Consider the following 23,281-nt stretch of genomic DNA (forward strand, 5'->3'; position numbering starts at 1 on the left):
CTTGCGTCGCTGACAGGCTACACTCGACCGAATGTATTTGCGGACATAAGAATACAATGCCACGCCAGTAGTACCGCTGGTGGAGCGGCTCGTAGGTTTTCAGGAGGCCAGCATGAGCTTGTTGTGGGTCGGCGTGGAAATACGTGCATATGTCGGAACGCAAATGGCGAAGGATGACTCGCTGCCATTTGCGACCGTCTGGCTGATAGTTTCGGTGGTATAACATGGCGTCCTGTAGCACGAAATGGGTGGCTCGGCAACGAAGGGCTCGAAGGCATGTAGCAGTTCAACCACTGTTAAGAATGTCAATGAGAGAGACAATCCATGGATCTTTTCTTTTTTCAGATGCATGTGAATAACAGCAAGCGTAGCAACCGGGTACTCTATGAATGAGGGTGGCGTGTCGTCGGATCGCATGGGCAATTGGGAGAGCGCTTCTCCATCAGAATGTTGACGCCCGGATAGATAGATGACTCGAATGTCAAATTCTTGGAGCCGAAGAGCCCAACGTCCAAGACGCCACGACGAGTCTTCCAGTGACGCAAGCCAGGAGAGCGCATGGTGGTCTCTCACAACGTCGAACGAACAGCCATAGAAGTAAGGGCGCAATTTGTGTAAGGCCAAAACAATAGCCAAACATTCTCTTTCCGTGACAGAATAATTAGATTCTGCCTTCGTGAGGGCACGACTCACATATGCAACCACATATTTCGGATATCCAGGCTTGCGTTGCGCAAGGACGGCTCCAAGACCAACACCACTGGCGTCCGTATGAACTTCGTTCCGTGCACTCGGGTCGTAGTGGCGTAGATCAGGCGACGAGGTAAGCAGACGCAGGAAGCAAAGTGGTGAAGGCTTGGCCACATGCCGCAGTCCAATCGGGAAGGTCACTAGGGCCAGCCATGAGCTTCGTCAGGGGAGCGATGATGCAGGCAAAATTGCACACAAAGTGTCGAAAATAAGAGCAAAGACCGACAAAACTGCGGAGCTCTTTCACTGTAGTCGGCCGCGGAAATTTTGCGACAGCACGAGGTTTGTCAGGGTCGGAAAGGTCGCCGTCTTTGGAAACAACATGGCCAAGTATGGTCAGCGGGCGGGCTCCGAAGTGGCACTTTTTCAAGTTAAGATGAAGGCCGGCGGTGGCAAGGCAAGTAAGGACTTCGCGTAGACAAGAGAGGTAAGTGGTGAAGTCATTGGAGAAAACTCCCACGTCGTCTATGCAACACAGACAAGTTTTCAATTTGAGGCCTCGCAGAATATTGCCCATCCTCCTTTCAAATGTCGCGGGAGCATTGCAGAGGCCGAATGGAATTACTGTAAATTCATACAGGCCATCAGGCGTAATGAAAGCTGTTTCCGAGCGGACGGATTCATCCACTGGCACTTGCAAATAGCCGGATCGCAAGTCCAAAGAAGAAAAGAATTCGGCACCATGTAGACAATCCAGCGCGTCATCTATGCGCGGTAGAGGAAAGACATTTTTTCGTGTAATCTTGTTGAGGCGACGATAGTCCTCACAGAAACGAATCGAGCCATCTTTTTTCTCAATGAGTACTACGGGAGACTACCAAGGGCTGCAGGATGGCTTGATAACACCACGTTCAAGCATGTCTTCAACTTGTTCGGTGATGACACGACGCTCGGTGGATGACACGCGGTACGGACGCTGGCGTAATGGTGCGTGATGTCCCGTATCAATGTGGTGAGAGACGGTACTTGTGCGGCTTAATGATGTTTGGTTTCAATGAAAAGAGGCGCGAAAATCATTCAATAGATTTATTAGCCGTTCACGTTGTGTCGGCTCGATGTCACCGGCAATAGAGCGACAAAAAATGTCCGGTGATACTTGGTTAGTTGGCACATGGAGTGTCAGTGCTGTTACATTGGCAGTATCCACGTCGTCGGCAACAGGGAAATGCACAATAACGTCAGCGTCCACAGTCTCGATGGTACCAATAGTATCACCACAATGCAAAGCCCAAATGTACGAATTCGGGTTCGAAATCAGTATATCTGCAGCACCATTGTGAACCGTGAGGAGTGCGAAAGGAAATAATATAGGCTCGCGCCGAATGAAGGCCGCAGCGGTTGCAAACATGACCGTCGCTTCGGCAAGCAATGCGCATGAAAGAGGAAAAAATAACAGCACTGTGAGGAGCAAGGCCAGTATCTGAAGCTACACAGCTCTTGCTAACATCATGAACTTGAAAATCGTGAGATGGCAAATCGCACAGAACGGAGAACTGAATCTCAGCATGTGCACAGTCAACGACGGCATGGTGTCGCGACAGAAAATCCCAACCGAGGATCACATCGTGGGAGCAAGAAGTTAACACAAAGAAATCAATTGAATACAAGAGGTCTCGAATCAGCAACCTGGCAGTGCACTAGCGACTGGCTGAACTTGTGCTCTGGGTGTTCTAAGCAATGGTATCGAAGGCATCATGGTCACTTTCCGTAATGCACGACAAAGCGTTTCACTAATCACGGATACAGCAGCACCTGTATCGACTAGGTCGAAACATTTGATGCCATCAACGGACACTTCAATAACGTTAGCGGGGCGAAAATGACGCACTTCGTGCCTCGGGAACTGCGGAAATCAGTTTTCCGCCTCCGTAGTCCTGGCACTGGGCCTACGACGCATGGGTGAGAGTGAGTGCCGACGAGGGGAAGGTGAGCGACGATTACCGTAGAGCTGTGACTGCGGTGCTGGTAGGTCATCAGTAGCGTAGACTTCCGGTGGTGGTCGTTGAGGCATACGGAATGGTCGGAAGCCCGAGCTGGGTGGTTGCGGGGTGCCCACGAAGGCCGGAAAGCGCCGGCGGCAGAAGCGCGCTACATGTCCCGGTGTACCGAAGGCATAGCATAATGGGCGGTTGTCAGCTGTGCGCCAAGGATTTGTACCCTGCTGCTGTGCACTGAAAAAGAGAGCCGCCGGCTGGCGAGGCGAAGGCGGAGAAGAGAACACCGGCGGGCGAGGCGCTGAAGGCGGAGGAGAGAACCCCGGCAGACGAGGCGCCCGTACAACGGCTTCACCATACGTCAGAAGCGCGGGCACGAGAGCCGGCTGACACGGAAGTGGAAGAGCTTCCATTACTTGCTCTTGAATTACCTGTCGGATCGCTGGAGCCAAATGTTGAGAAGGATTCTCCGTTGTCGGCAAAATCGAGAGCTGTCGAGCGACCTCCTCGCGGACAAATTCTTTTATTTGCGTCAGCGAAGTTGCGTGGTTGTCGCCAATAACCAATGCTGCTAACGAATCTTTCGTAGACGGTGGGCGCCGAGTTAAGATGCGTTGTTTCCGTAGCTCGTCAAAACTTTGACCCAAATTGATAACATCGGCCACGGTACGCGGATCCTTCGCTAGCAACATTTGAAAGGCGTCCTCATCAATGCTTTCCATAATGTGTTTTATCTCGTCTTCTTCTGCCATTGACGGATTCACGCGCTTACACAGGTGAATGACGTCTACGATGTAACTTGTGAAAGTTTCACCGTGATGTTGCGCACGCCCCCATAAGCGTTGTTCGGCGCGAAGCTTGCGCACAGCAGGGCGCCCGATCACTTCTGCGAAACTTGTCTTGTATGCGCTCCATTTTGTAAACTCGTGTTCGTGGTTTCGGAACCAGAGGTTCGCGAAGCCGGTTAGGTAAAACCACACGTTGTGCAACTTGGTGACGTCGTCCCACTTGTTAAGCTGGGTCACCCGTTCGTAAGATGACAACCAGTCCTACACGTGATGATCATCGGACCCGCTGAAGATGGAAGGATCACGCTGAAACGATGACAGCCGCAGGCTGTGGTGCATCTTCCTGGGTGGTTTCGTCAGGCATGGTCGAAGCAGTCGGTAGCGTCCGGTTTCGGAGTTCCAGTTTCCGAGGTTACCCAGCAGCTCCACCAAATGAAATGGGGTTTATTGCAGCTCGTTCGAGGGATCGCAAGTAGCTCTTGATCACGAGCCCTAGCCCTACGAATCAGCAGCCCGACCTCGGGTCTCGAGTTGAAGCGGTGGCAATCCACACACCGCCACATGCATATGACCCACTACAATATATGTGTATATATATATATATATATATATATATATATATATATATATATATATATATATATATATATATATATATATATATATATATATATATATATATATATATATATAGAGCTTAACTATACCTAGCTTAACAATGTGTTGTATTGAGCCCTCTTAAAGGCGTGACGCTCTAAGCTCGTGGCATCTGTTTCTGTCGTTTCTCCTGGCGGTTGTCGGCACAGCCCACTTATGCCATTGGCGCGTCTGCCTACTATTGCGACATGTTCCGCACCAAGCAAAACAAATAATCGTTCATTCGGACACACTCGTTCAGATTTTGAAGACAGAGCCTTCCTTAGCGAGTCACCTCCACTTTTCCGGTCTGGTTTCAGGGTTTCTAGCATTTCTCGTAGACCGATCCCGAAGACAGTGCAATCTGAAAACGCGGGCCAGTACCGAAAGTAGTGTAGTGTAAAGTGGGGCGTTCCCGTGAGTGTCTAGAATTAAACTATGTACAGTAAGAAAAAAAACTACTGACCTCCTACTCTCCCCACGTGAGCGCTGACGCTATGAGCGCCGTGCGCAATGACTGTGCCCATTGTCACCCCCAACTTTCTCAGGAAGACCTTGTCTTTGATGCCCTTCCAACTGGATGGTTGAATCGCCTTCCAATTATTCACTGCGCAGGCGCAACCGTGGAGGTCATCATGGACTTTGAGCGCACAGAGTCGGTGGTCGCGTCGGCGTGCATCGCCCTTTTCTACACGTTCACGGGCGGCCTGTACTCGGTCGCCTACACGGACGTCATCCAGCTCCTGGCCATCTTCTTCGGCCTGGTATGCGGTCCTTTGGTTGTCTTTCCTGCTCAACATTATCCATATGTGGTACTGTGTGTGACGACAGTAAGAGGCATCTGCATAATCTAGAACCTCGTAAGGTCCTAGATAAAGTCCTAGACCATGCCTTAAGGCATGGCGTTCTGGAATTGTTTTCTTACTAACGTCCCTTCAGAAGCCTAATTTAAGGAGGGAGCTGACAGCTGAAGTTTCACACCTTGATATTGAAGTTATGTAAACAGGGCTAAAGTGCCTCAGAAAGGCTGGCTAACATTTCGATAGGTGGACCTATCTACTCGAAGGCGGCCTTGTCATTGTTGGAGGGTTGACAAGGCACCTTTCACAAAGATAAGTCCACCTACTGTAACGTTGGCCAGCCTTTCCGAGGCGCTCTTGCCCTGTTTATGTAACTTCAGTACCACAGTCTTCAGTAGTGTAATCACGATTTCCTACATTGATCACATGGCACATGGCTGATGGCGCATCTTTGCCCTTCTTCGCTCAGTGGCTGTCGGTGCCGTTCGCCATGTTCCACGAGGCGGTCGGCCCGATCTCGTACCCGAGGAACGACTTCGTGGGCAGCATCGAGTGGAAGGACTTCGGCACCTACTGGGACAACATGCTGCTTCTCATGATGGGCGGCGTGCCCTGGCAGGTTGGTGGACCGTGCTTCCCGAACCGACTTGTCACCACTCGTGTAGCGACCTCCTTTACGCCTGTACCCGAATAGTGCACTACCCTCCTGAGGCAATAGAAAGGCAAATACCCTCTAGCATACCGCAGAAAATATTGTTGCTGCGTGTACTTTTCACAGCCCGCTTTCCAATAGTGCGTAGACCTGCGAACCTGAGGCTAATGGCTTTTCTTTAGCGTTCGTGAAAGTCGCCTATCTTCGCAGTGCGTGCTGGAAAAATATTGCGTTAACAGAAGTGAACTCAGTGGCATACACGCTGTGCTAGACACGTGGACAGGCGCCAAAGCCTGTTGTATGTGGCAATGTCCTGCATGTCTAAGGAACGGCCGAGTGAAGTCCTCGCCTGCTCTAGCGCTGCTTGTCCAACGTGACAGTTCTCCGACTAAACCAAGTTGCCCTGCTAAAAGCGGCCCGCCGTCTCTCTCCTTACTACCTGTCGATCTGCAACACACTCAACGCGGTGCGCACGCAGGTCTACTTCCAGCGGGTTCTCTCGAGCCGCACGGCCGAGGGTGCCGAGCTGCTGTCGTACATGGCGGCGTTCGGCTGCCTGTTCATGGCCATCCCGCCCGTCATCATCGGCGCCGTCGCCAAGGCGGCCAGTGAGTGCAGCAATCCTACGCAGGGCAAAACACAGTGCGCGGCCAGTGCCAGTGACGTTTAATTGCCAGAATCACGGAGTAGAAAAAAGCCCCAATACCACTGCACTACAGAACTCGGTCTCATCGAGGAGCCCTCCCGGTGAAGTATCAAATACGCTTTAGCTGTCAAGGAAAGCTTGCAGAGAGATGGCATTCATAGCCGATGGACGTAGCCTGTATTGATGTGCCACTCGGTGACCGACGTGACAGGAAATGCGTGACAATCACAATGCACGGCACGTACCGCGCGTGGGAGAAATAGCAGGACCCATTGTGTGGGGTTATCACGGCGGCTCTCTCAACTTAATCGTCGTACTTTGCACCGTTACATGAGGTTGCCATGCTCAGATGGAATTCCAGACGTTATGTATACGCCGCAGAGAACGCTATTTTCCGTTCCTCATCGGTTCTTGCCCCATGCATGGCTCGCCTTCACCGACGCGTATTCACACCGCCAACTCTTTTCTGTGCCCTTGCGTGCAGACTTGACGCAGGCGGGCTACACGAAGGACGTTCCACTGACGGGCGGGGCGACGTCGCTGACGTTGCCGCTGGTGCTGCAGTACCTGACGCCCGGCTTCGTTTCCGCCATGGGGCTGGGCGCCGTCTCCGCGGCGGTGATGTCCTCTTCGGACTCCTCCATCCTCAGCGCGGCATCCATGTTCGCCTGGAATATCTACAAACTCGGCATCAGGCAGAACGTGCGTGCTCCGCCCGGTCCCTTTCTTTTTTTTTCTACTTGGCTAACAGGGGTGGGCTAGCGTGCAGCTTCGTTCTGTATCCAATAGTGCAGAACGTCACATCGCAGTGTGGATTTCCCGCGGCGGGTAATCATCGCAGAAGGCACAGGGTGCACACACTTGCAGCTGCCACTATAGGGTTCGCTGAATGTGAAACGTTGGAGCAGAGAATGTGCATTTCAGATGAAAGACCATTGCCATAATAATCACGTAATAATGACGTAGTGGATTATGATATGTGGAGGCGGAGGCTATCCTTACTTATTACAGGAATGGGTACGTACCTTTTGAAATGAGAGAATTCTTACCAAAGGAATTATCGCTCCTTATTACAAGATAAAGGATTGACCTTGGCCGATATTTGCAGATAGAGAAGCCATATCTGCGAGGAGACCGCGGGGCCTGACTTGACGCAGCGACTCAGTCGTGGTGCCACCGTCTTTGCGAGAGGATAATCGAGAATACAAGGATTGTTTTATTTATTATTTTCGTAATTTAAAGATATTCATTTCAAAGAAGAGATAAATACAAAACGAGGTCTCATAGTCAAAAGATGTAATGTGCGAGACCCCATGGTAATGCTTACGTCAAAGAAAAAATTCATCCATGATTCACCTATACTCTCCTTAATGTGAAATACAAAAGCAGCTCTATATGCGTTTTCATATTGCGATATATTGGCTGGCGTGGACAATGTCTCGTGCGGCGCGTTCAAAGTGGAGTGAAGCGTGACGCGACTGCGTCGCTAGTCGGGAGATTCCGGCAGGCAGCCTGTGGGTGACGCGTGGGCGCAGTTCACAGCGGCCGTAGCAGACAGGCCTCCGCTCATGCAACGCGTTGTTTCAATATATAGTATCATGCGACGCGATCACCGCATGCCATCGGTGAACAGATGAGGGACCGCTCCTATGGCGCCATCGTGTAGCGGTCGTCGCAAGTCTTACGCGGCACTGCACTTTTCTTCTCACGCTGCGCTCAGCGTTCGCTTTCATCTTTCTCTGTGCCCGCTCGCTCGGTTACGCCGAGGGACAACGCCGACGCTCGCCGCAGGAATGGGCGCCTAAGAGCTGCCCTCCAAAATAACTATACAATGGACAAGATCCGGGCTATTCAGAACATGTAGAGCAGCTGTAACATCATGCACTGTAGAGCAGCTTTCAATATATACAACGTTACGAACAACCAGAATTATGAAAAATACGATATTCATTCTACAAGTCTAAACATACAGAAGAACGTTGCAAATAAATAGAATAATGAAAAGTTAACTGTCTTTTTAGCCCATGTAAACGCAAATTCTTTTTAAGTGAATCAACAGAACCGTCTTTTATACCAGCCGGCAATGAATTCCACATTAGAACACGTTAAATATGTGCAGTGACCTTGCCGTAATTAGTGGTGGGCTTAAGTAATAAGTAGTTATATTATGTAACAAGAAGAGTCGATGAAACATGACGAAATTAACCAGGATGTAGCAAAGCAAATGGAAGCTTTCCGGACACGTACTAAAACATAAAAATTCCACTGTGTCATTTCAGATTCTGCATTGTTAAAACATTATGCGTAAAATGTAACGTAGGGGTCTGAGACATAAAACCACTAAAGATTATATGTATTGCTTGATTCTGAACGTGTTGAACAGAGGATAAGTCAGTAACGTAAGTATTGCCCCATGATGAGATGCAACAGGTTATATGACTAGGGGAGCGCTATATGTTACCTTCTTTTTCGATTTGTTGTGCAGTATGAGTATACGTGTTCTTTGGAATCGCAATATTCCCTTCCAGCGTGATGCAATTCTTGTCGTTACACTGTCCGCTCAATTGGCATTCCGTGCTTCGCAGGCCACGGAGAAGGAGGTGATCGGTGTGATGCGCGTGTCCATTGTGCTGGTGGGCGCGCTGGCCACCGTCATGGCGCTCACGGCCGACTCCGTCTATGCCCTGTGGTACCTCTCCTCGGACCTGGTCTACGTGATCCTCTTCCCGCAGCTCGTGTGCGTGGTCTACGTCAAGGAGCACGTCAACACGTACGGCTCCTTCGCCGCCTACGTGGTCGGCTGCTTCCTGCGCGCGGGCGGCGGCGAGCCCATTTTCAAGATACCACCATTCATCAAGTACCCCTTTTACGACTACGAGCAGGGCGAGCAGCGCTTCCCGTTCCGCACCTTCTCCATGGTGATAAGCTTCCTCACCCTGATGGTGGTGTCCGGCGCCACCTCGTGGCTCTTCGCCGGTGGACGCGCGCCTCTCGACTGGGACGTGTTCAACTGCTTCCAGCCCGATGCCAAGGTGCTCGACAAGGTGCCCTTAGTTGAGGGCGCGGAATTGAAGGCGCCTGCCGCTGTCGGCCCACCGCCCGTTGTTCCCGAGTCTGTGCTCACGGCGATCACGGCGAAGACGTCTGCGATTCCGAGCCGTAGAGCGTCTGCGATTCCGAGCCGTAGAGCGTCGGTGTCCACTAGGACTCGTGACGCCGCAGGGATCACGCCTCACAGCACCTCGCAATACAAGCTGTCGAAAGTCGAGAACATTCCCAGCCGCATATCGCAGCACTCGTAAGTGAGCCGGCGAAGAGCCTTGTTATTTTCCTTTATCTTAGAGCGCAGCTCTTAGTAGACGCCTGTTCCTGCGGCGAGCGTCGGCGTGACCGAGCGAACGAGTTCCGCGAAGAATGAAAGCGAACGCGGAGTGCAGTGGGAGATGCACGAAATGCGATAGCGCAGGAGGAGTGTGCCGCAGAACCATGAGTGAGGCGGAAAGCGGAGGAGGACAGGAGGGATACGGCCTCTGCATGCGCTAAGTTGCCAACGGCCCGGGCAGCCTCAGTCGCGTGGGCAACCTCATCTGCGCTTCGGAGGGGGGCAGGGTACCGTGGGGTGGGGAGGGCTACGCTCGACCGCGGCGTCAGATGGTGAGGTGAGTCCGCGGTATGTGGCACGGGGACCACTGCTCCTGCAAGACGGCCTGTGCGGCTACGATGGCTATATGCGATATGGCGCCAGAGTAGCGCGCGCCGTCTGTATGAAAACAAAGCGCTGCATGAGCGAACGTCTGTCTGCAGCGGCTGCTGTGAATCCCACCCAAGCACTGGCACCACGAACAGGCTCTCGCGATCTCCGGATTAGTGAGGCACTGGCTCCAAACTTCGCTCCGTTTGAAACGTGCCACACGAGACTGTTTGTCTCCGCCAGCCAATATATCGCAAAATGAAGGGAGTATCGTAATCATCGGTCATGTTTTCTTTTTGCGCACACACTCGGAAACTATGTACCCTGAGTGCGCTGTAGTGGGTTCCGTCTCCCGAGATCAAAGTGCGCGCTCAGTGAAGGGACGTATGGACAAACGAACGATCGACTACGATCAACCTTGATGCGTGCGCAGATATCCGAACGGTTCGAAGACATCTCGATCAGTCTAGGCGCCCCGCCGCAACCCAGCGCTCTGGAATAGTGCTCATATTGTTCTTGTATATAGCTCACGTATACAAGGACTCTATTCGCCTCATTGCGTTCTACGGCAGATACCTATAGGAACACCGTTGCAGCTCAATTCTCAACGTTGTTGATGGCGTACTTTGGTTTATCTTAGACATAATGTCCGAAATAAATCACTGCTCTTCAGAGCTGCGTTGGAAAGAGAGGCGCAACTCTGAGCATATGCACAGGGACACTATTCGCAACATCTGAAGATAACAACTCCCGATTTCAAAATTATCCCTATTCTTACCACTGACATAAATCACATAATCAGCGATGTAGCAAAATTAATGAACAAGTACGTCAGGGTGCGCCTGGGAAACAGCAATGTAGTCCAGATCATGATATTGCAAAGCTGAATCCGCAAGCTGAATGCTGCTGTACCACGGAGTCGGTTTGCGTTTCTTGGCGAAGAAACGCTTGTGCCTACACACTTGCGCCTAATTGAGATTATGCATAGCAACGTGCTACTCCCGAAAAATTCCCGCTCACTTGTTTTTTCATCCGAAGAAATTGAAATAAACTCTGGTATTTTACACGCCAAAATCATGATTTGATTATGAGGCACGCCGTATTAAGAGACTCCAGATTGATTTTGACCCTCTGGGATTCTTCAACGTGCGCCCAATACACCGTACACTGGATTTTGCATTTCACCCTCCATCGAAATGCGGCTGCCTCGGCCGGCATTTCTTGGCCGGCCGAGGCAGTCCTCGGCCGGCATATTCTTGCCGGCCGGCAAGAGTATAGATTCAGTAGCTCGCTTCGATGGTGCTCAGTGTCAACGTGGCTGAGGGCTCGCTTTTTTACGGAAAGATGCAATTACTGTTTGTGTTCAATATGGTGTAACATAATTCGGTTTCAAACAAAATGGGCTCGAAGTCACGCTGCCAAAGCGGTTGGCCAGTGAAGCTGTGGTGTCACTTGATCCTATACACTAATTAGACGGAACCTTGTACTGGGTGCTGCCGAGCCTGAGAGCGAAGCCGTCGTGCAGATTGACGTTGTTGTTCCTTTCGTCGATCATCCTGTTCGCGCTGCTCTTCAGGAGTCCTAACTGTACGTAGCTCGCTTTGGGCAGGAACCACTGCGGCCTGCCTATGGCGTGAGCACGACGCCCTATATTGCATACTGACGTCTGTTTCTGTCGCCGCTGAATAATGTCAAGTGGTGGTGACGTTGAAGAACACAGTAGCAATACAACACAGCACAGGCACTAGCACAACACTAACACAACACTAGCATAAGCTGCAGCTGTTGCGAAGCGGCAACTGCAGCTTATGCGATGACATCTCCACTGGGAAACGCTGTGCGCGAAGGCGAGGGGGGGCGAGCTTTCTGGTTCTTTTATTGTTTCCCCCGCACGGCTGGCTGTTCTGTTATAGCGTTGCGGTAAACTGCGCTGGGTAGCTTGTGGGATATCAATTCACAAATATTCATTTCCTTTCGTTTCTCTTTACTCCAATATTGCTTGACCTGGTGAAAGCCTTTTTCGCCACTTGCATCTTGCAAGACAAGATGACAGGAAGCAATGCGTCCTCACCACTGCCGGACAGTCACACCCATCGTCAGGTCACGCGATTGAGTAACTTTAATGCGCCGTTATTACGTTCGCTACAAAGCACATTTAAAAACACCAGCATAACGTAGTGCACAAACGGAGCAGTAAAAGCGCTTATACGCGGGACCCGGCGTTGCAAAAGTTCTGGCTTTCGAGCGGCAATGAGGACGTGCTGATTGCTGTCATTTGCAATTAAGAGATCTAAGTGGCAAAAAGACTTTCGCCGTGCTAGAGAAACTCCGCAAAATAAGGGCCATTTTTTTTAATACTTACGAAACAACAAAGTAGGCACCACAGGGTCTCGAACACCGGCTCACAACATGGGAGTCAGCGACGCTACCGCTGGAACTTGCCGAACCGTTTTTTGAATTGTGTTGCCGTAGCAATTATAAGCACGGTCAAGGCAAATTTCCGTTGATGGCGACGGCGTCGCCGTAATCGGTATAACGTCCAAGTTCGGGTAGATTGCGTCGACACGCTTTGCTGTAGATGCGAGAGAAAGCTTGTGAGGGTGAGCCGCGAAGGCTAGCGGTTCAATGCGGCGGCGGCTTCTCGCGCGCGCTATACGGAAGAAGCAGGGAGGGTTCGCCCCGTCTTCTCGTGAGCTCAAGAGGGGGGGGGGGCGGAGCTGGGAGATGTGCGCGTGCTAGAAAGAGGGGGGGGGGCGGGGGGGGGGGGCGTAAGCGCGCATCTGCTCTTCTACACCGTGGCTGAGGTGGCTGGGCGTGGTCGACAGCGCCCTATCTTGGAGGCAGTCTGCGGTTGGTTCGAAGGCTAGGTGATCCGAGATAGGTGATGGCTTTGTGTACGCTGTGTTCTCGCGTGCCTAGTTCTCAGTGAAGAGAGATGAAGTACGAAGGTGAATTCGCTCGCCGCTGCTGCCGCAATACATCACGCCAGTGTTTGGACAACTTGTGTCTGTGGTCATCGAGTCAGATGTGTTCGTATTTGCCTGTGCACGCGTCACAACATGCGCAGTTAGTTACAGCAGTTTATGCAGCTTATAAAACTACCAGCCTTACTTTGCATAGGTGTCCAATTTGCGGTCGCAATCAGTGCTTCGCCTTTCGGACGAAACTGCGAGTTTTTTTATTAACCGCAGACTCAAAATTGATTGGGCCTTTGTCGCATTACTTTTGTTAAATTTGGCGTTTTGAAAGACCGGTTATTCTGCAGTTCACGTGCATTGCTCTGGCTTTTTATGCTTTGTCATATTTAACACCTAGAGAGAGAGAGAGAAATAACTTTTATTTATATAGCCGGCAGATTCGTGGGGGGGCCAACCCCGCCTAGATGGCGGCCAGAAGCCCTTGAGCTCTAGCGGCATCCTCGGCCTGCTGGACAGCCAAAAGTTGGTCTTCGGGGGCCGAGCTGAGCAACACGGTCTCCCACTGCTTCCGGTCCTGAATTTTTCGGCCCTGTCGTGGCGCCCGAGGGCAGGCCCAGATAATGTGATCCAGGTCCGCCCTTTCTTGACAAAGTTTACAATTGGCCGAATATTGGTCTGGGTAATAATGATTATAAGACACCGGGTTCGGATATGTATTTGTTTGAAGGAGGCGCCATGCCACCGCCTGCTGCTTATTAAGTGATGGGTGTGCGGGAGGAAAACGCACCCTCCCCAATCTGTAATGATTAGTTATCTCCCTGTAGCCAACCATCCGGTCCCCTGTCAGCCCCAACCGCGGCGCCCCGGTGGCTCGGTTTGTGAGTCCTCGAGCCACGGTGTCGGCCGCCTCATTGCCGGGGAGAGAGGAGTGCGCAGGTGCCCAGATGATATGGACCACCCGCTCACCGCGAAAGTTTGCCAGGATACGTTGTGATTCCGGCGAGATGCGTCCCTTTGCGTAATTTAAAATGGCGGTTTTAGAATCACTGACTATTATCGTGGCCAGTGTGGAAGCCATTGCGAGAGCAATGGCCGATTCCTCAGCCACCTCGGCTCTGTTAGTTTTAATAGATCCGCTGACCTTACGCTCACCTTGCGAGTTCACTGCAACGATACACATATTCTGAGTAGTCGTGTACTCTGCCGCGTCGACGTACACCACGTCCTGAGAGCGTTGGAATCTCCTCTGTATAGCTCTTGCCCTTTCCTCCCGCCTTTACCTGTGGTGTTCAGGATGCATGTTTTTGGGTAGCGGTGGGATAATAAGCTGCTTTCTTATGTCGTGGGGAATGTCTACTTTAGTGCCATACTGTGATGCGTATGTTACTTTAAGCTTGTTAAGTATGTGTCTGCCAGTAGGTGTTTGTGAGAGTCTTTCATATTGCGCTATCGTATGGGCTTCTATGAGTTCTTCGAGCTAGAGCCACTTTTTTATGACTTTTTCTCGTTATTAACCCTACACCGCACTATGGCAATGATGGCTGTCGAAAGGTGCTAGGACTCGTAGATTTTCTCGCTTGTGTGCGCAGGATTTCACATAGCATATTTTATGACGGGCTAGTCAGCCTGTGTGAGAAGGAGCTTTGAATGTTTTCTAGCGACTGTACTTTGTAGGTAGCGCGAAGGTCCGACGTAGTCTTAGACACTTCGTGACCGAAAAGTTACTCTAACCTCACCACGAATAAAGGATCAGTAAGCCGAAAAAAGCGCGAAACTGAAAGGCTGGTGGCGACGCCGCCTGGAAGTTTCCGCACTAGCTCGCTCCGTGACTTCACAGATGGGCGGCGCCTTCATTTGTTATCGACAAAAGCGGAGTGCATTGTATAATAAATGAGGCAGAAACTACAATTGGCAAGTTTTGGGAGCCTTCACAGAGCCACGGCAGCCAAATATAAAAAAGAAACTAATATCCATGACGTCACACTGACCCATCAGCGCTATGTTATCGACGCGAAAAAAACAAAAATGGCACGGTACTTCAACCTTAACTTTCTCTCCGAATGATCAACATATTGCCGCGAAATAACGAAAATAGAGCTTTGAAATAGCTTATCAGGTCTAAACTTGATTTAATGTTTCCCTTCAAGTGTCATTTAGAGCGCGGTGATTGAGCGCGGTGATTAAGTAAGCGGTCCCTCTTTTGGTAGGTGAGGTAGTGAAATCTAGTTTGCGGTGACCGCGGACGCGACAGTTGCCGCAGACAACCTGCTTACCTTGCAGAGTTTGTATTGCCCTTCATTGTGAGCTTTCTGTCCACACAATATTTGTTCACTCGATATAGCGGACACGGCTCGACCTTAGAACAGTGGAGCTTCGGAGAAGCGAGGACCTGTATCTATGGCATTTTAAACCCTGTTTACGTGCACCTCATCTATGGGGCAGTAGTACGCCAAAGTATGGAAAGGAAAGCGTGGGGTGACGGAGGAGTTGCACCGGATTTGTCGAAGCGGTTGACAAAGTATGAGTCGGTTTTCATTTCTTTCGATTTCCGCCAATATCTCGTATGGTTCTTTTGCACAACTTTCCTTTGCGCCTCTTTTGAGTATAGCTTGGTTGTCTTTGATGTACGACTTGCTTCAATTTGCCTTAGAAGTACTGAGTGCTGGGCGTGTTGGTATTCCATAATCACGAAAGAATGGCGCGAACACACGTTGGCGAGAAAAAAAAATGAATGATGCTCGTACGTGTTTTTCTTTCTCATCCCTGTGTGTTTGCGCCATCCTTTCTTGAGTATTCGGTTTGTGTGTACCTGAGCTTTCGTGTTTCTCTTGTAATCGATAGCTATTCTTGTAGAGTTATTCATGCTCTTGCATACAGTCTCCATTTTCTCCTAGGAACCAACGTGCGATGCTTGTAGATCGGAGAAACTATCGAACACTTGCTGTGTCCTTGCTCTCAGCACGACATTTTTAATGAGGCCTCTTTGCCGTGACAGCTTATTTAAACTAGCTAAACTCCGTAGAATCTTGGTATCAGCTAGTGACTGCAGGTGTCATATTTCCGGCAATGAAAGGCGCCAAAGTAGAGGCGAACCAAGACATCCACTGGTCTCTTTCTCCGCGCCTACATTGCGCCTTTGATTTCCTGAAACAAGACTCCGTACCATTTCCTGAGACCAAAATACTGCGACAGCGGCCACACCCCTCAATGGCGTGAAATATTCGTACAAATGTGCAGATCAAGTGCAACTGCCTGAGTGACCGGTTAAGTAGCCCTCGTGTGCCTATTCCGCTGTGCGCGCTCTTCAGGGTCGACCTCCCTGCCTCGACTCGCCTTGCTTTTTGTCTCCCCTCCTTACAATTGAGCGTCTCCGCAATGGGTGTGTCTTGCAGAACGGAAATGACGTTCAAGAGTCACGGTGCACCAGCGAAGGCCGACGTCAGCAAGGACCCGAACGTTACATCGGCCAAGCGCAAGCGCAAGAAGCACCGCCGCTCCAGCCAGGAGTCGCGCAAGTCGTCGCAAAGCGACACCTCGAAGCCACGGAAACCGTCGGCCCCGCGGAACACCACGCAATCGTCGCCCACGCACGAGACCACGCAACGGTCGGCCGCGCACGAGACCACGCAACGGTTGGCCGCGCACGAGACCACAACCTTGGTGGAGCACCACTGAGCTGCCCTATAGTACCGCCGCATCCGCTGCGAACGCCACGTTGGTCGTGGTGGCAATGATAAATAGAAAATGCACTCGTCCCTTGGGAGCCAGTTCGACTTGGGTATTTATGCACGCAGCCGACTCTTAACCGCGCTTTGTAGTACACTTCGAGCGCTGTAGAGCTAAATTTCCAAGAGGATGCACGCAAGTAGCTGCAAGGTATGCGCAGCCGTAACACGTTTCATAGAGGTGTCCGAAGGCGACCGATGCGTACACGAGAGGGGCCATGGTGAGGCCGCATGTCCACAAAGTTAGTTTGTGTGGTGTAAGGCGTTAACGGTGCTGTCGCTGCTCGCCGGCAGTGTTCCTGTTTGCAAGCGTCAGTGATGCTTCTTTGTCTGGACACGCAGAATATGCTAATTGTTCAGGGTTGACGAGGCGGGACGGACAGAAATTCGCTGCTTACTTTTTCGGGGCGTAGTTATCGGGTGTGAACACTATAGCTCATGGGCTGAGAACAACGGATATGCACGGAAGGAGGCGCGGCTGCTAGAATTTTCATTTGCACAAATTTACGGTGCTAGCGCAGCACAGAAAGGCGCAATGGCTCTTGAACTAAGGACGTGTAAGCGGAACAAGACGAGTGATGAAATTAGGCTTTGTTGCATGATAACGTGCCCCGACCCAGTTTGTTTTAAAAGTTATCAATTCATGTTTCAGTGATATGCAACGATAATTTTCTTAATTTTCTAGTGCTGTGTGAAAGGTGATATTCCAATGTCGCACCTATTCGCCAATATTCGGTTGTTCTTAGGCTTCAAATGTTCGCGAAAGACAGTATTCACCTGCTTTTGAGATTTCCGCATCCTTGCGATAGAAGATACTCACCTTTCCGCATCGTTGCGATAGAATATATTCACCTTTCCGTCTCACACACATGTTCATTAGCGAGTCAGTTAAATGATTCTTAAAATCGCTTACGCAATTTTTCACTGGAATAAAGGCTTATTCTTTCCCTTTCATACGGCTCTTCGTTTTTCTTCGACGCCATCTTGCTGCCACAAGTTGCTTCCGACAAAACATCGCCAGGGAACGCAGCGTATCGTGTACACTGTTGCATATCTGCCTAAATCCGCATTGCCCACGCTCGCTGCCTCGTACCGCTGTGAGGCGCGCACTGTCACGAACCATTTAATTTGCAAGCTTGCACAAATGAGTCGAACACGTAGGTTAATTTAAATGGCTTTTGGTTTCACGATAGCCAGCGTCCCACTGCGGTATCGGATTAAGCGACCAATCATCATAGCATTGGCGTCACCTCAGGCCATACAGCAAAAACTGCCGGACAGTTCTTTTTGGTTATGTTTCTTCTGCTTCACTCTATAAAGTTTAAATTAGTGACTCTAAGAGGCATGTTGTGATTGCAATGTCACACGTGCAGTACTCAAAAGAAGGACTTTTGTTGGCAACCCTGCGCCTCGGGCAAGTTTAGATAAATACATATGCTGTTGCAGACGAATTGCGTTTTAGTGTTACCGCATTGGCAAATATGGAAATTATAGGTGGAGTTGTATGCACTGTGGCACTGTGACGATCTGCTAGAGAACTATGAGTCTGCAGCTAAGTACAAAACGCATTCACCACGTACTATCGCCATAACTTCAAACGCTAACAAGTTGAAAGCGAATAAGCTGCATTATCGGCGTTTCCAGCTGCCGCTGGATTTGTAAGATTGGCTGAATTCAAGCTCTACAAAGCGTATGATGGGGGCACTCCACGCTTAAGCACCAGCTATGAATTGATTGAACATAGCCCTCGGCTGCGGTTACAAGAAATGGGTGTTCTGATTTGTTTTTTAAAGCGAAGGTTTCACTGGTTACACACCCAGATTTGGGGTAGCTGCGGCTAGTTTCGTCGATACCTCGGCGGATATCTGTTTGAAACATATCAATACGCCTATACAATATATAAATGCCTCGTCCTGTCCACTCTCTTCGTTCTCGTCGCTGTGTGCGTTGCCAGTTACAAGATGCAAGTAAAGCAACTAGCCTCCAAACGCAGGGCAGTACTCAAACAAACATGTGAATCGGGAGCGTTGTCTGCAGAAGTCAGCGAGATTAAGCAAAGTCTCATTGGGCTGGCGCAGAAACAGTGTGTTCGTCCTTAATATCTATAGCAACCCCAGAGACTCGCGCCAGCAGTTCAAGACCATTCTCAAGAAGGCGACCGACTTGGCCGGCCCTCGACCCTTCGTCGTCGTCGGCGACTTCAACGCACCATATGGCATCTGGGGTTACGTCTACGACACTACCAAGGGGCGAAACCTGTGGCAAGACGCGAACGAGATGGACCTCACTCTGGTCACTGACAAGGATTTCCCTACGCGCATTGGCAACTCCATCACCCGGGACTCGACACCCGACCTCGCCTTCGTGAGGAACGTCGAGGACGTGGGTTGGGAGAACACCGCCATGGAGTTTGGCAGCGACCACTACATTCTCGAGACCAACTTCAAGGTGTCTCGGAGTAGGGTTAGGGAATTCACGTTCATAGATTGGGACCATTTTCGCAGGATTCGTGATGAGCCCGGGAGAGCCAGGGCACCTGCCACTCTCGAAGAATGGTGTGAAGGCATCCGGACCGACGCTTCCGCGGCCACCAAGAAAGTGGAAACAGATCTCAACGTCGAGCGGATGGACAGCAGACTAGCCCACCTGATCGAGGCCAAAACCGCCATGCTCCGCCGATGGAAGGGTCAAAGGCTCAATCGCAGACTCCGAAAGAAGATTTCGGAGCTCAACAAGGTCATCGAAGACCACTGCAAGGCGCTATGCCAGCAGCAGTGGGACGAGCTCTGCGAATCCATCGACGGACAGATGCGCAACGGCAAATCCTGGGGTATGCTGAAGCACCTTCTGGATGAAAGCGGCTCGAAGTCAAATCAAAGGCATACTTTGGCCCGGGCCCTTCACGAAGCCACCAGGTCTAACACGGTCGATGAACTCGTCGCAAAACTCGTACAGAAGTACCTGCCTGTCCATCGCGACGGAGATCCGTCGACCCAACTCCCGCACTACCGAGGCCCTCCACGACCCGAGCTGGATGAAGACTTCTCCATTGCCGAGGTCAGACAGGCCATCTTCGCGCTCAACCGCAAGTCTGCGCCGGGTCCGGACGGAGTCACCAACAGAATGTTGAGGAACCTCGACGACACGTCGATTGTCTTTCTGACCGACAAGATAAACGAGTCCTGGAAGAGCGGCATTGTACCTGCAGAATGGAAGACGGCCTGCACGGTGCTCATTCCCAAGCCCGGCAAGGCCCCGAACATCGACAACTTGAGGCCGATTTCTCTGACCTCCTGCGTCGGCAAGGTCATGGAGCGCGTCGTCCTCAACAGGCTTAACGGGTACCTCGAAGACAACGAGGTTTACACCTACAACATGATCGGCTTCCGTGCCGGACTCTCAACGCAGGATGCCATGAAACTAATCAAGCATCAGATTGTGGATGGCCGTTCCAGAGACGTCAAGGCTCTGCTCGGTCTGGATCTCGAGAAGGCTTTCGACAACGTGCTCCACACCTTCATCGTCAAGACCATTTCAGACCTGGGTCTCGGTTCCAGATTCCACAACTACGTCAGCTCTTTTCTAACTGACAGGAAGGCCAAGCTTCGCATTGGAGACTTCCGCTCCGAAGATGTGCCCCTCGGAGGGCGGGGCACTCCTCAGGGCGCCGTCATCTCCCCAACATTGTTTAACATCTGTATGATTGGTCTTTCGGAGAGGTTGGCCCGCGTCGAGGACGTCAAGCACACCATTTACGCCGATGACATCACCATATGGTGCTCCCGCGGCTGCGAGGGCAGAGTCGAAGAAGCCATGCAGGAGGCGATTGACGTGATCGAGGAGTATCTCCGCCCCACCGGACTTCGATGCTCCCCCGCCAAGTCGGAGCTGCTACTTTACAGAAAAGAGAAGGGAGGCAGACCCAAAGATTGGAAACCAGTCTCTGAAAGCAGCATCAGACTTCGCACTTGTGACGGGGGGGTGATACCCAGGGTCGACGTTATTCGGGTCCTGGGCATGTTTGTCGAATTCAACGGCGGAAATGGAACAGCTCTGCGCAGGATTATCGCAAAGACGGAGAATGCTTTCCGCCTAGTTCGCAGAATCGCAAACCGGCATCGAGGCATGAAGGAAAGCAATCTTCTCAGGCTGATCAATGCCTTCGTACTCTGCCACCTCACGTACACGGTTTCCATGCACAACTGGCTCAGAGCGGAGCGAGACAAGCTCAACGTTCTTATCCGCAAAATAGTCAAGAGGGCTCTCGGGCTACCCATCAGGACCCATACCAAGGATCTCTTGAAGCTGGGGGTACATAACACCGCCGAGGAGATTGCCGAAGCCCAAGAACGCACGCAACTCAGTCGCCTGGCCACCACAGCGGCAGGTAAACGAATCCTCGAAGAGCTGGGTTACCACCCTGCGGAATTCTCGATGGTCAGTACCCCGATCCCTAGGTGCATTCGAGACAAGTTCGTAGTGGCCCCTGTGCCCCGAAACGTCCATCCCGTCCACAACGAGGGCCGACGCAAGGCCAGAGCAGCCGCCATCCTCAAACAGATCAAGCGACACGACATTAGCGCAAGCTTCGTCGACGCTGCGGAGTACAGTGACGGGAAGACCTTTGCCGTCGTTGTGGTCGACTCGAGCGGAAACATTTCCAATAGCGCCTCGATTCGCACTTCAGACCCCGGAATCGCCGAGCAAGTCGCCATCGCCCTCGCCCTGCTAGACGGTCGTGGGTCCGAAATATATAGTGACTCCAAAACGGCAGTTAGGGCTTTTCAAAAGGGTTGCATCGCCAAGGAAGCTCTTCGTCTTCTTAGCGGCTCGAGTCCACATGCTCTCGCAGACCATTCAATTCACTGGTTTCCCGCACACGTAGGATCGGTCGAGGGTGCTCCCCCGAACCTCAATGAGTCTGCCCACGAGGCTGCGCGTGACTTCACCGACCGCGCTTCCTCTATAAGGGGCACTGACTCCCCTCCTATCTACGGTCACAGGGACGCTCCTGCTACTCACAACGAGATTATTAAATATTTCTACATGTCCAGAAGAGTCTTTCCACCCCCTCACCCCAAGTTGAATAGGGCGCAAGCCGTTTCGCTTAGGCTCCTACAGACCAGCACATATCCGTGTCTGTCCGCTCTCCACGAGGCTTACCCCGACGTGTATCGCGACGACGCCTGCCCGTCCTGCGGCCAGACCTCCACTCTACCCCACATGCTCTGGGAGTGCGGGTCGACATACCCCAAGTTCATCAAGGAGGAGTGGGACTCGCTTCTGCGTAGCCCCGCTCTAGAAAAGCAAATCCTGGCTGTCCGGCGTGCCCGCGACCGGGCCAGTGGGCTAGACCTGCCGGTCCCGACGTGGGACTAGCCGGGTGCGCGACGAGTTCGCGTCCTCGCCGGACCTACAATAAAGTTTATTCACTCACTCACTCACTCAGTCATCCAACCTGTTATATATATATATATATATATATATATATATATATATATATATATATATATATATATATATATATATATATATATATATATATATATATTGTAGTGGGTTATATACATGTGGCGCTGTGCGGACTGCGACCGCTGCCGCGCGAGAATTGAGCTCGGGCTGCTGATTCGAAGGGCTAGGACTCGTGATCAACAGCTACTTGCAATCCCTCGAACGAATTTGTAGTAAAGTTTGCGAATTTGGTATCGTGGGGGTGCGGAAGCAACCTCGACACTTAATGACGCCATCACGTCATTTGAGCGGTGGGAGGTACAGCTGACCGGCGATACCCTGGCGGGAGAGGAAGCTCTCGTCCAGGAAGTACATCGAGCAGCCATGCCCAGTAGAGTCCTGGAATGAGGATACGTGGGTTTATTGACCAGGTGCCTACACCAGAAAAGATCACGTTCTCGTGAAGCCTGCGGCAAAGAGGACGTTCCACGTCCGCCGCCAAGGTCTGTGGGTGGTGACGCTTGCTAACACTCCCAGGGTTCTACTAGGACTCATAAATATCCAAGAAAGTTGACGGGAAAACCACGCCGCGGTAGCTCCAGTGGTAGAGCATCGCACGCGAAATGCGAAGGTTCTGCGTTCGGTTCCCACTTGCGGCACGTTGGTTCTTCATCCACTTTAATTTCCATTAATTTATCGTTTCATTTATTAGGCACAAGTAATTTCCCCTATGCTCTCCTTGGTGTCAGTGTTTGTTGGCTTCTTATGATATTGTTACGTAGGAAGACGCAGACGAAAAGCTATGTACAAGTATATTTACAAGAAAATACGGTGCGCTTGGCCAAGAGGCAACAGCCCGCGCCAGCTTCTAATCGTCGTCGTCGTCTTCTTACTGCTCGGCTCTTCGTGATTGGAAATACCATCCCATAGCACTACCCCCGGCTGGAAAAGCGCCGTCCCAGAGCGACTAATGGCAGGAGTCTGAAGCAATGTAGTAGTCTTGAGCCTACTGACGTGCAGGACATCACTAGAAGCCAGAGTAGATGACGAGGTTGAGATCACAGGAGCAATTTCGTACGTCACAAGCGTCACCTGGCGCAGCACGCGGTAGTCCCTGGGTATCGCGAAAGGAGCTTTTCTGAAAGTCCGACGTGACGAGAGGGCGACCACAGGAGCACGAGTGCACCAGGCGAAAACTGTACGTCATGGTGGCGGGCGTTGTACTGACGCTGCTGCGTCGTTTGCGAGTCCGTCAGTTGAGCACGGGCAACCTGGCGTGCGTGGTCGGCG

General features: G+C 51.4%; 1 protein-coding gene across 2 annotated transcripts in view; it reads left to right on the forward strand.

Annotated features, from left to right (window-relative positions):
* LOC135905323 (high-affinity choline transporter 1-like) overlaps positions 1-16,582 on the forward strand; it is a 30,329-nt gene extending 13,747 nt beyond the window's left edge. The window contains exons 4-10 of one of the 2 annotated variants that reach the window (XM_070536103.1): positions 4,724-4,872; positions 5,378-5,527; positions 6,039-6,168; positions 6,691-6,908; positions 8,792-9,504; positions 16,208-16,366; positions 16,421-16,582. In XM_070536103.1, the coding sequence (XP_070392204.1) occupies positions 4,724-4,872; positions 5,378-5,527; positions 6,039-6,168; positions 6,691-6,908; positions 8,792-9,504; positions 16,208-16,366; positions 16,421-16,490 (1,589 nt within the window). In that variant the 3' untranslated portion in view covers positions 16,491-16,582. Of the gene's footprint in view, positions 1-4,723; positions 4,873-5,377; positions 5,528-6,038; positions 6,169-6,690; positions 6,909-8,791; positions 9,505-16,207 lie in introns of both variants that reach the window. The other variant, XM_065436353.2, reaches the window with a different exon arrangement.
* The last annotated feature ends 6,699 nt before the right edge of the window (positions 16,583-23,281 follow it).

This window comes from Dermacentor albipictus, chromosome 3 (assembly GCF_038994185.2).
Source record: "Dermacentor albipictus isolate Rhodes 1998 colony chromosome 3, USDA_Dalb.pri_finalv2, whole genome shotgun sequence".
In the NCBI taxonomy this organism is placed as follows: domain Eukaryota; kingdom Metazoa; phylum Arthropoda; class Arachnida; order Ixodida; family Ixodidae; genus Dermacentor; species Dermacentor albipictus.